This window comes from Carassius auratus, chromosome 6 (assembly GCF_003368295.1).
Source record: "Carassius auratus strain Wakin chromosome 6, ASM336829v1, whole genome shotgun sequence".
Lineage (NCBI taxonomy): Eukaryota > Metazoa > Chordata > Actinopteri > Cypriniformes > Cyprinidae > Carassius > Carassius auratus.
In genome coordinates, this window is record NC_039248.1 from 14,036,258 (window position 1) to 14,048,886 (window position 12,629).

General features: G+C 37.2%; 1 protein-coding gene across 1 annotated transcript; it reads right to left on the bottom strand.

Moving 5' to 3' along the window:
• Positions 1-2,096: 2,096 nt before the first annotated feature.
• On the bottom strand, positions 2,097-12,348 carry LOC113105164 (uncharacterized). Its single transcript, XM_026266305.1, has 5 exons — positions 12,283-12,348; positions 11,988-12,185; positions 11,395-11,464; positions 9,429-9,606; positions 2,097-2,662 (listed from the first exon to the last, which is right to left on the bottom strand). The coding sequence occupies exons 1-5, from the start codon at positions 12,346-12,348 to the stop codon at positions 2,569-2,571; spliced, it is 606 nt and encodes a 201-aa protein (XP_026122090.1). The 3' UTR covers positions 2,097-2,568.
• Positions 12,349-12,629: the final 281 nt, after the last annotated feature.

Here is a 12,629-nt window from a genome sequence, read left to right on the forward strand (position 1 = left end):
AAGATCAGATTCCATATGGTTTGTGCTGTTCACACTTTCATGACAAAAACAGATCTGAGTCATATGAGCAATAAATAAATAAATAAATAAGTTTTGGGCCAGATTTGCCTGCAGTATGAACATATCCATTTTGTTGTTTATACAGTACAAGTGCCAACTGCCAAGTTGCATAAGCATGTGTTTCACTTAAAAAGTGTGCTTTGGTATACCGCGAGGCACGAGATCTCGTTGAACTCTCGTTGCTTTGATGTCATGTCATACGCTGACTGCGAAGCCCCTGATTGCGTAATTTTTCACGTGATTTTTTTTTTTTTTTTTTTGCGGCTAACCACCTAATGAAAATGTATTCGACCAAGCCCTCTTCATATCGACTAACGTTTAGTCGACTATTTGGGGGCAGCCCTAGACATTAGTGCCATTCAGTATTTCTGGAGAAAGAGTTTTCCCCATTGTATCAATTACTGATGCAACGTCTTGTTTCCCAGATGTTCTGTGTTACCAGATGTTCTGTGTGTATCTCAATATGAAAAAAATTCAAATGTGGGAGCAGACTCTGGTAGGACATCCAGGGCTCGAGTGGGCTCAAGTATGTCAAGATCTTCCTCAACCTTACCCACTGTGCAAAAGATCCAGTTATTTTAGTGGCAGATCCTTCCTTCAAATTAATATGGGACCATCGATGGGCATCCTTTATATTTATAGTTCATTGAGTCCAGCTTGATAAAAACATGTATTGGCACTGTTAGGATAATGAATTCGGTATGAAATGCAAAACAAAAACAAACAAACAAAAAAAAAACGCTCACAAGGTGATCCATGAGGGGTTGAGCCCCATATGTGAGAAGGGGGATTTGAACAGCTATACTAAATTGGTTTTTGCATCTGTAAAATCATGGTAGAGACCCATGTTTTGGGCATTGAGAAAGAAAACAATGCTTATACATATTATCGAACTAACTGACTTTTTTAATGAATCCTTACATTGTGCAAATAATAATCCATTCAGATAAACTCAAAGTTCAGCACTAAAGTAAAGATAATTAAGATTTTGAGCAAGTAATCAGGTTCTTTGCAATGTCTATAAGTCACATACTGACAAGAACAGTATTGGAAAGTGCAGAACTAATGACCTTTGTAGCTCTTAACTGTTGAAGCTGTTGACCTTTTCTCCTCCCAATATCCTCAAGTCTCTCCTCTCATATGCATGAGAAAAGTATCTGGACAGAAGTGTATCACCTCTGAGGTCACTAGACAACCATTTCAACACCCTGATGTTTAAACAAGGAACTTTATAACCTTTAATTCAGATCATGCCACGTGTATTCCAAGAGGTCACATTAACCCTTAGCTAGCTTTTCTTTAAAACAAAGAGATCTATTCAGGAGCAAACCTGCAGGACAGCTGTATCCTGGATAAGAGAGCTATTTTGCAGCACTAATGGCTACACTGTAAAAAATGTACCGTAAAATTTACAGTAACTTACTGGCAACAATTAGCCAGTAAGTTACTGTGAATACGTTTTACAGTAAGGGTACTGTAATTCTATTTACAGTATTTTATGTAGACACTGTGAAATCAAAAACAATTAAATACTGTGATTTTAGTTGTATTTACAGTAACGTACTGGCTAATTGTTGCCAGTAAGTTACTGTGAATATGTTTTACAGTAAGGGTACTGTACTTCCATTTACAGTATTTTATGTATACACTGTGAAATCAAAAACAATTAAATACTGTGATTTTAGTTGTATTTACAGTAACTTACTGGCTAATTGTTGCCAGTAAGTTACTGTGAATACGTTTTACAGTAAGGGTACTGTACTTCCATTTACAGTAGTTTGTGTATTCACTGTAAAATACAAAAAAAACAATGAAACACTGATTTTAGTTGTATTTACATACAAAAAAACAGTTAAGCACTGTTTTTATGTATTGTATGCAATACAGTACTATAAGCAGTAGATAACAGTTAATCACTGTAAATTCAGTTTCCCACTGTGCAATTTAAATACTGTATCACTGTGATTTAATATTAGCCATCATTAAAAGAATCACCCATATTCTAAAACCCTGCAATCAACTGCAGACAATAAGAAAATTGTTAACAGTTGTTTATTTAAAAACATTTGGTGAACAGGAATGACAAAACAGGTACAACATAAAGGGATAATTGACATTGGACAACATGCCATTATGCCATCCAAAGTTAACGAACATTCTGTGTTTGTAATTTTTAATGGCGTGAAGTCTATTATCTGCGTATTCTACTGTTGCTAAATTTAATTACTGACTTAAGAAAATTTTACAAAACGAGGCTATTTCATTACAAGTTTTGTAAAGTTACAGAGCAAACTGTTACTAGTTCATTCACTAGTTCCACATGACTGGTTGCTATGGCAGAACAATAACGCAAATTGATACAACATGGTCAAAAAATTTAACTACTTTGAAGCTGTGCAAATAACTGATTATTACCACATTCTAAAGAGTAATAAATAACACTATGGCAATACTGAAATAAAATAAAATATTGAACATTAAAAAAAAATTAAATATTTAACATTTGCATCAACATTTAAAACAGAAAGGAAAATAAACTTCCCCTGCCACTATGGCCTCTTGCATGCCCTGACCTTGGAGACCTAGAATCCTAGTTGGAGCCCTGAAATTAAAGAAGAAAACACATTAGATCAGCTGAATGGTTTCGAAAATGGTAAAACTCAACTGTTTAACTCTGGGGGAGTTGTAAAATGAGCCTATTTCCAAAAAAAGTAGAGTGCTCTTTTAACAAATACAACTTTTTATTTTAATAATGTAGGCTACTAGTAAATAGTGAAATGAACATTTAGAAAGATTTATAAATGCTGTAGAAGTGCAGTTTATTATTAGTTAATGTTAACTAATGTAGTTAACAAGTTTAATAAATGGAACCATATTGTAAAGTGTTACCAATTTGTTATACACCGATTCAGACGACTCGCGAGTTCAGTGTTGGACAGTTGTTTTAACCATTCATTAAATGTAATCAGTTCAAAAGAGTCATTAGTTCGAGAATCAGACGTGTCAGTAGCGGACTATGGCACGCGTTTTATCCCGGGAGTTTAGGACATTGCACAAGATTTTTGTCAACATTTCATCACTGGATAGTTTTTTGTTTGTTTATTGAAAGTGTTTTTATTTCAGCTGATGCGGAACAATTTTCAGAGTACATAAGGCAACGTTTTATTTAGCACAATTCACACCCAGCGGTAATTCAGGGGAAACAAAATCTCTGAATGCTCGACATGAACTTCGGTCTTCCGATCTTTTACCATCATGTCAATTCTCAATTGATTTTGATTAATATTTAGATTTACATTTATGCATTTAGCAGACGCTTTTATCCAAAGCGACTTGCAGTGCATTCAGGCTAACATTTATTTCCTAACATGTGTTCCCCTGGGAATTGAACCCATAACCTTTTGCACTGCTAATGCAATGCTCTACAACACTGAGCCACAGGAACATGCCTGAGGGAGCGAGAGAGAGCAAGACAGTTTGACGACTGTGAGAGTGCGTGCGCGGCCAGGGCTCTCTGCTCGTTCTATCAGTAACATGCGCCCTGTCACAAGTGCAGCAGTCATCTACATCACACCATTCAAATGGCTTTGGCGGGACAAAAATTCGTTTTGGCGGCTGAGAGAAATGGAGGGTGAGTTAATCATTTTCTTTCAACACTATTTATTTATTTATTTTTATGAATAATGAAACGCAATGTGGCAGGCAGCCGTTGTTGATTCTGTGGCACACCACCACGAATTAGTCTATATGTGGGAAACACTGATTTTCAAGTTTTATGGCTTTATGTTAATAGGGCTGGGCAAAAAATTTGATTATCGATTAATCGTTTTTTAAAATGTGGTCGATTCAAAATCGATTATTAGGGACCACGAATCGATTTTTTTCCATATTCAGGGCTCTAATTTCGGCGTGGTATTATGCGCATCATTTTAATCATTCCCGTTGGTCTCCCACTTATAATGCGGTAAATTCCTGCAAACACTGCTTCACTTTAGCCTGTAGGTTGAGTATATTAATCCACACAGATTCTAAAAAAAAAATATCACAGAAATTCAGGCCCTGATATTTATCTATCACCCAAAAGCCGGTATTAGTTTTCCTACACTGTTCATAGGCTTGCAGCCTCCATGTTACAGCTAATGCTGTGAGATTTTATGTATGTAAATGATGTTAGATCAAGGCAAGTGACTGTTCTGACTTGCATAAAAATCCTCTCTATTCATTTGAAATATAGAGTTGGGTTCTGTTTTAATGTACCCAAGTGTACCTAAAGTAAAAAGAGTTTAATATACAGGTTTGTGGCTCTTAATTTCTTATTATTAATTTAAAATCAAGAATCGAAAGCTTGCGAATCGAAATCGAATTGGAACATCTGAATCATTAAGGTTTTAATGGTATTACTACTCTTACCGATACGGCTTCGATCGATCGATCCGATACTTTAACGGTATTCTTGTCGGTACTCTTTGATATATATATATATATATATATATATATATATATATATATATATATATATATATATATATATATATATATATATATATATATATAACAAAAGATAAACAATTAACAAAGATACACATTATATAGGCCTACACAGTGCTTTAATTTCAGGAAGGTCTACTACTGTTCAGGTATGGTCTAAACAGAATTCTAGTAAAGCAATCAAATGTAAAATAACGCTGCATAGTTTATCATAGATAGATTAATGCTTATTAAAGCTGAAGTTATTCATTTAAGCCTTTTTTTTGTTTAATTCACAGTAATGGTGCAATCGTCAGCATGTTTATTAGACACTGACCCTTTAAGACCGAGTGCAGATCTAATAGGTGACTGATGCGCTATATTTTCTGACAACTATTTCCATACCTATGTCCATTTTAGACATATTTTTGTGTACATTTGCTAGTTTAGACGTGCACATGAAACTGAAAGTATAATTTGCTCATCTCGTTGCGTGCGCCGCCTTGGGAACAGCATCTCATGAGCATATTTTTGTGCTATTAATAGCTCTTTTTATTATTAAAAGCGTCCCGCAATTTAGCAACAGTAGCTAGACTGCATTTTACAACAATCACTGAATGCTGAATCTGATTCTGTCGTTACGTTTAAGTTGTAGGGAAAAATGAGAGCGTAGCCTACTGCTGCAAAGGGAATTAAGTTGCGTTATACAGAATGCAGCTATAGTTTTTAATCGTTTTACCTCAAATATATTATTATTATTATAATCTTTGGAAGCCAAAATCTAAAATAAAATTAGAGTTATCAAAAATCTGAAGTGTAACCAGGCTATGTTTGAATGTTTAGTTCTGTCCTCCAACGTCACTCATTAGGGCTGTCATGTGCGCACTGTGGAGATCTCTCTCTCTCGGACTGCGAATAGCAAAAATGCATCACAGACAAACGGTTTAATATTATGGTATATAGAAAAGGTTGGCGAAATAAAACGTCTTTATAGCAATAATAACATTACGTGTATTTTTCCAAGTACCGACAGCAGAACCGATAACGTCCGAGCTTATCGATACAGCGGTCTTTCAAAATTCAGCCCCGGGGCCCGTTTAATACCAGCTTTCGGTACCCACCCCTACCCAGCCCTATATGTTAATGGAATATTTTATGAATGAAGGCGTGTATCACTGATATTAGTAATATAGCTACTGATGTCTCGATGAAAATGTTTAAGAATCAGTATCAGTTTTGCAAAAATGAGAATCAATTAAAATAAAATAAAAATCCATATTTTTTTACCCAGCCCTAATAAATAAGGTAACAGTTTATGTTTTACTTACATATATGATTTAGTCAATCAAGAGCAATCAACAAGTCTCTCTCTCTCGTCAGTTAACGTTGATAAGCTACATTGTCTTGTTTGACTTTCTTTGCCATTTACATCTGACTGAACTACAAACTTTCCAATGACGTTTGGATAAATGGATGCGCTCGACTAGCTCACGCGTCTGTCCCGCTGCACGCTCAAGCCACAGCACGTTTTTCTCTTATCAGCTGGCGCACCAAAGCAATGTGTGTTACTATATTTCTTTTAATATTTCACTAGTAAGATAGATTTACTTCATATACTGCCTTTTTTATCCCCATTATACCCTCTGTTGTCAGTGTTTCTTTTTCTAAACACAAACACTATTTACACGCCTGGTATCGGTTGTTGGTATCGGAGTAAAAAAAAAAATTTTTACGAGTACAAGAACATTGAGCTTAGTATCGGCCCGATATCGATACCAGTATTGGTGCATTCCTAATAATTATTATTATTATTATCAAATTATGATTAATTATATTAAACCCACAGATACCTATATTATTAATTGTATTATAATTATTATTAAAGCTATTATCAGAACCTCACCTGTATCTAGTCAGTTAGCAAATAGAACTCCGTGAAGTCCCTGATGAAGGAGATGACATGGGGGTTCATGTATGAAGTCTTCCGCTTCACCACTCTCCCAGTCGTCTTGCTCATCTGCTCCTTGGCAGTGCACTTGTTGGAGTCAGGATTAATCCTGACTAAAAACCTATGAACATGTGTATAGGAATTAGGCGATGGGACAATATGCGCACATTAATGAATAACTGTAAGTGCAGTGAGCAATGTAGAATCATACATAAAGGCCAGCTGACAGAGGCATTTCACATCTCAACAGGAGTTAGTCAAGGCTGTCTACTTTCTTGATTACCATTCCTCTTCGAAGGTTGACTACATCATGCGGCCGACTAGGTCATGCGGCAAGCCACTGACAACAGGCGCAATAGGATCCAATGGACCCCATTTACACAACTGGATGACCTAGACTTTGCAGATTATATCACATCACTGTCCCAAAAACACCAACAAATGTAAGAGAAACTGAGAGGGGTAGAACAGAAGTCAGCTGAGACAGGTCTCCATATTAGCACAACGACCAAAGTGCAAACAGAAAGACACTGGCCAGCTTGATGGTTAACCACAAGAATGGGCAAGGCAAGAGCTGCATTTGACACTCAAGACCAAACTACGGCTATTCGACTCAAGCATTAACACCATACTCCTTTAAAGATCTGAGACGTGGAAAACAACAAAGAACCTCCTGAACAAGCTACAATTCTTCAACCAGAAGATATATTCTCAACATCAGATGGCCTGAAAAAAAATGAAGAATTAGGAGCTTAATTATTCCCAAAAGGTTTTATGTAAAAAATATAGTGTGTACATGCCCAACAGTCCTCCTAAAGCATTCAAGTTGTTAGGAGGCTTCAACCTACACTATTTAGATACTCAGATACTTTACATAATAGGGCTGGGCCATAAAACATTAACAATATGTATCGCGATAGACATGTACTCAATATCAATAAAAAATGCGTTCGATAAAACGTTCGATTTTGTTTTTTTCTTTGCATGAACAAAGGCACTCACTCTCTGGTAACCTAGCAACATAGGGAGTAACACACTACCAGCCAATCATGTAACAGTTTAGTTGCACCATATCGTTGTCTCGTGTTGGATTCTTCAATAACAGAACTGACGTGGAGTGATAAGTGGAAAGCCTTGTTTGATCGGTGAGTGATGTAGATAAGATGACTGACTGCTGCGCCAATTCTGACAGGCAAGCGCATGTTACTGAGAGAACGAGCAGAGAGAGAAAGAGAGCCCCTCCTCCGGCATCGCGCGCACACTCTCACAGTCTTCAAACTGTCTTGCTATTTCTCCCTTCGCGCATATCAATTAAAATTGATATTACCATCAAAATCAATTGAGAACTGACACAATGATAGGTCGGAAGACCGAAGTTTCACGTGAAGCATTTCGAGCAAGATTTTTTTCCCTGAATTATCGCTGGGTGTGAATTGTACTAAAATAACGTTGCCTCATCTTCTCTGAAAAGCGTTCAGCACATTCAGCTGACATAAACCACACTTTAAATAAACGACAAACACTATCCAGTGATGAAATGTGTTCTGTGTTAACACAAATCTTGTGCGATGTCCTAACTACTGGAATAATCACACGTGCTGTCACTGCGTCATGATAGGTGCGCATTATATTTTCCTGCTTTTTTGTCCTTTGCCAATCACACCTATGAATCAGGGGAAGGTTAAAGGATTAGTTCAACCCAAAATGAAAATTTCCTAATCATTTACTCACCCCAATGCCATCCAAGATATCCACGTCTTTCTTTCTTCAATAGAAAATAAGTTTTTTGAGGAAAACATTTCAGGATTTTTTTTTTCATATAATGGACTTCAATGGCAAATAACTCAGTTGGTTGCTATTGTTTCCTCAAAAAACTTAATTTCTTTTCCACTGAAGAAAGAAAGAAATTTTCATTTTGAGGTGAACTATTCCTTTAACTTTAAAATAATTTTTTTTAAATGTAATATATTTTTCTCCTGTTCCTTATTTTAAATAGGTCATAAAAATATCAATAATTATCGATATCGACCAATATGAAACACTTATATTGTGATACAGTTTTCAGCCATATCGCCCAGCCCAATTCCATAACATTTTAAATAGGGGTGTCAAAATTTATCGTTTCTACGATGCAGATGAGGACGATACGGTATCGGCTCAGTAATAGACCATAATCGATTATAATGTACTGACACTTTTCTGACGTCATTTGTCGCGGTAGCATACAATGGCAGAGGGAGGCGAGACGCGAGTGCGAGTAATTAAAGATGCTCCAACTACTTTTAAAGCCTACATCTGGGCACATTTCAGCTTTTATGAACAACCTGGTAAGCACATCCTGCAGAAGACGCACTGTGTGCGCTCATGCCATGCACAAATAGAATATGCAGGAGGTAATACCACTAACTTGATAAACCACGTTAGCCGTTTTCACCCCGAGCTGTTAACGCCTGGCAGAGTCTGACCCGATGTTCAAATTACTATTATTCTGTGTTGTTATGCGTGATTATAAATGGATGATCGTAACCTTCAACAGCGGACTCAGCGACGGTTGATGCGTGCATCTTTAATGGTAACATAATACACCGATTAATAAACGCTGCTTTTAAATGAATATTTCTTTAAAACAATTTATATGACAGATTTTTCTTTTCTTAATGGCATAAACAAGCTTTACTCCCAACTGGAATGTCACTGTTTGAACAGGCCAGCACACACACGTGCGCACACATCACTTTTGAAGAAAAATGTCAAATTGAGAATGCGGTGCATCGCGATGCATTGTGATATCGAATTGAACTGAATCGATGACATGATAATCGTAATCGAACCGAACCGTGAGACCAGTGTCAGTTCACAGCCCTAATTTTAAAGGGAGAAGATGATTTTGAACAGCTTTTCAATTGTCAATTTGCTTTTACACTGCAATCAAACTATTTAAGATAAAAAATACCTCTGAACAAACTCCAGTGTTGTGCTGGCTTCCACCTGATACTCTAGGTTGAATACATAGTAACAGGCGAAGAGAGCGGCCAAGGCAGTGGTGAAGTCTGCCATGTGAGCACCAGGTGGGATTACGACCTTCCCCTCGATCGACAGCATCCATTTTTTTGCAGTCAGTATTGTCTCTCCTTAGTAAAGACAAGAGTCATCACAAAAATTATATTTCATAGCAATACATTCTATAAAAGATTTTCTCCACATAAATTATTGTAAAAACAGGGCAGGGAGCATACATATCTTCGAAGCAGTGCATTAAAGGGTTAGTTCAGCCAAAAATGAAAATTATGTCATTAATAACTCACCCTCATGTCGTTCCAAACCCATAAGACCTCCTTTTATCTTCGGAACACAGTTTAAGATATTTTAGATTTAGTCCGAGAGCTTTCAGTCCCTCCATTGAAGCTGTGTGTACGGTCTACTGTCCATGTCCAGAAAGGTAAGAAAAACATCATCAAAGTAGTCCATGTGACATCAGAGGGTCCGTTAGAATTTACTGAAACATCGAAAATACATTCTGCTCCAAAAATAAAAAAAATTACGACTTTATTCAGGATTGTCTTCTCTTCCGTGTCTGTTGTGAACGCGACGGTTGACGTACGACGCTGCTGACGTGTTTTCTGGTGCAACCAATAACAAAAAAAAACACGTCAGCAGCATTGTATGTCAGGGGCGTCACTGCAGTGTTGTGAATGCGCTTCACAACAGACCCGGAAGAGAAGAAAATGCTGAATAAAGTCGTAATTTTTGGAGCAAAATGTATATTCGATGCTTCAACAAATTCTAACTGACCCTCTGATGTCACATGGACTACTTTGATGTGTTTTTATTACCTTTCTGGACGTGGACAGTATACCGTACACACAGCTTCAATGGAGGGTCAGAAAGCTCTCGGACTAAACCTAAAATATCTTAAACTGTGTTCCGAAGAGGTCTTACGGGTTTGGAACGACATGAGGGTGAGTCATTAATGACATAATTTTTATTTCTGGCTGAACTAACCCTTTAAAGGATTAGTTCACCTCAAAATGAAAATTTCCTAATAATTTACTCACCCCAATGCCATCCAAGATATCCATGTCTTTCTTTCCTCAGTGGAAGAGAAATTAAGTCTGAGGAAAACATTTCTGGATTTTTCTTCAAATAATGGACTTCAATTGTAACCAACGTTTTGAAGTCTAAATCAATGCAGTTTCAAAGATCTTTGAAGTGCTTCAACGGGCTGTGCAGGATCCCAGCTGAGGATTAGGGTCTTATCTAGCGAAATAATTGGTCATTTTCTAAAAAAATATAATAATAATTTATATACTTTTAAACTACAATTGTTAGGATTGAGCTGGGAACTACATCAAGTCGAAAGGTTGCGCTCGATATCGCCGGTGGAAATACGCAAAGATGGCCGGTGAAATGGAGCGCGACCTTTCGATGTGAAGATTTAGTTCCCAACTCAATCCTAACAATTGAACTGCATTGATTTGGACTTCAAAACGTTGGTTACAATTGAAGTCCATTATTCAAAGAAAAATCCAGAAATGTTTTCCTCAGACTTAATTTCTCTTCCACTGAGGAAAGAAAGACATGGATATCTTGGATGGCATTGGGGTGAGAGTAAATTATTAGGAAATTTTCATTTTGAGGTGAACTAATCCTTTAAGCAGCAATAACTGGTTTGGTGATAGAAAAACAATGAGTGATACAGGCATAGCAAGCAATCTGAATAGCAATCACGACATTATAGGTGGCTACTAAAGATGAGAGATTACTCCACATAACTTAAGTTTTGGAGTGACTGTGCTGTTACTGACTGGTGCAGAAGCAGAGAATGACACAACACACATTCACTAGTGTTTTCCAGAAACTTTGCTTTGCTTGTGCCCTATACATTCAAAGGATTCGTTAACATTGAATGTGAAACTTACCGAGCATGATGATCCTTGGAGTGACTGGGAGAGACAGCTGGGCCTCTGCGTCTGCGGGAGTGGTAGTCTCCTATGCCAGCAAAGATAAGTGTTACTTGAAACAAGGTAGGCTGTATATTATCTCTAGGATAGAAAAAGCTTTTTGAAATTTGTTGATAAGGAAGCAATGAGCAATGGTCCTTTTTTTTGCTCTGAAGGTTTGTGAAAGGTTTACACAAAAAATTAACTAAGTACCACAATATCTTTATCAATTACAACACTACATCAATTTTCTCTTAATTAAAATATTAATTAAAATATCGTGCTCACAGTGGACAACAGTGACTTTACCCAGCATTTACCCAGGAATTGAGATAGAAGCTTGCACCAGTGGGTTATATTGTGAGGTGAGGTCTATCAAGGAAAAAGTGCTCAACCACCAATAACATAAACCTGACACAAACCTGTATTTACTTGAAAAACTGGAGGTTCGTCAACCTGCATTAACAATTCTCACTCTAATCAGGGAAATGAGATACAATTGTGTACAGGTAAATGTGACAGTTAATTGTTGAAAACTCCAAATAAAAGATTTAAATAATTAAGGAACTTACATCAGCAATGAGAAAAAGTGACTCCTCTTGCTCTTTGAAGTGTGCCAACATCACAAGCATCGCTGCTAGGCCATCAGATCCTTCTCGGTCCTTCTTTATGGCTTCCTTCAGAACAGCTCTTACTTCTTTCCTCCACTTTGTAATCTGACTACTGAAGAAATCCAGGAGTCTTTTACCTTTTACCCTTTTTTTCCATATCTTCATTCAGTCTTGTGTATAGTTCAACATTGGTGAGAGTGGTGAAGTGTGACAATAAAAACTTCTGTGAAAAGAGAAATGGCCACTCTTTACCCACATCCAGAATGCTTGGGGAAGGCTTTGCGTTGATGTATTCCCGCTGTTTGGCATAAGTGATTGCCATTAGGTCTTCTACCCTTCCTCTCTCAGCGCCCTTTAGTCCCTCTCGGCTGAATATATCAATCATCTCAAGCTTCTTTTCCTCTAATGATGCTGATGTTTCCCCATCTGGATAGTCCGCTGGCTGCCAACGAACACACCCATAACTGTCGATTCTTGCACATGTAGCTACTGCTGGCTGGTCATCATCACCATCCTCATCATCTCTCTGGGTGCGTTTGTGCTTCCTCAGACGGGAAAGAGAGTTGCCTCGATTCAAATATTCTACTCTGGTTTTGAGCTGAT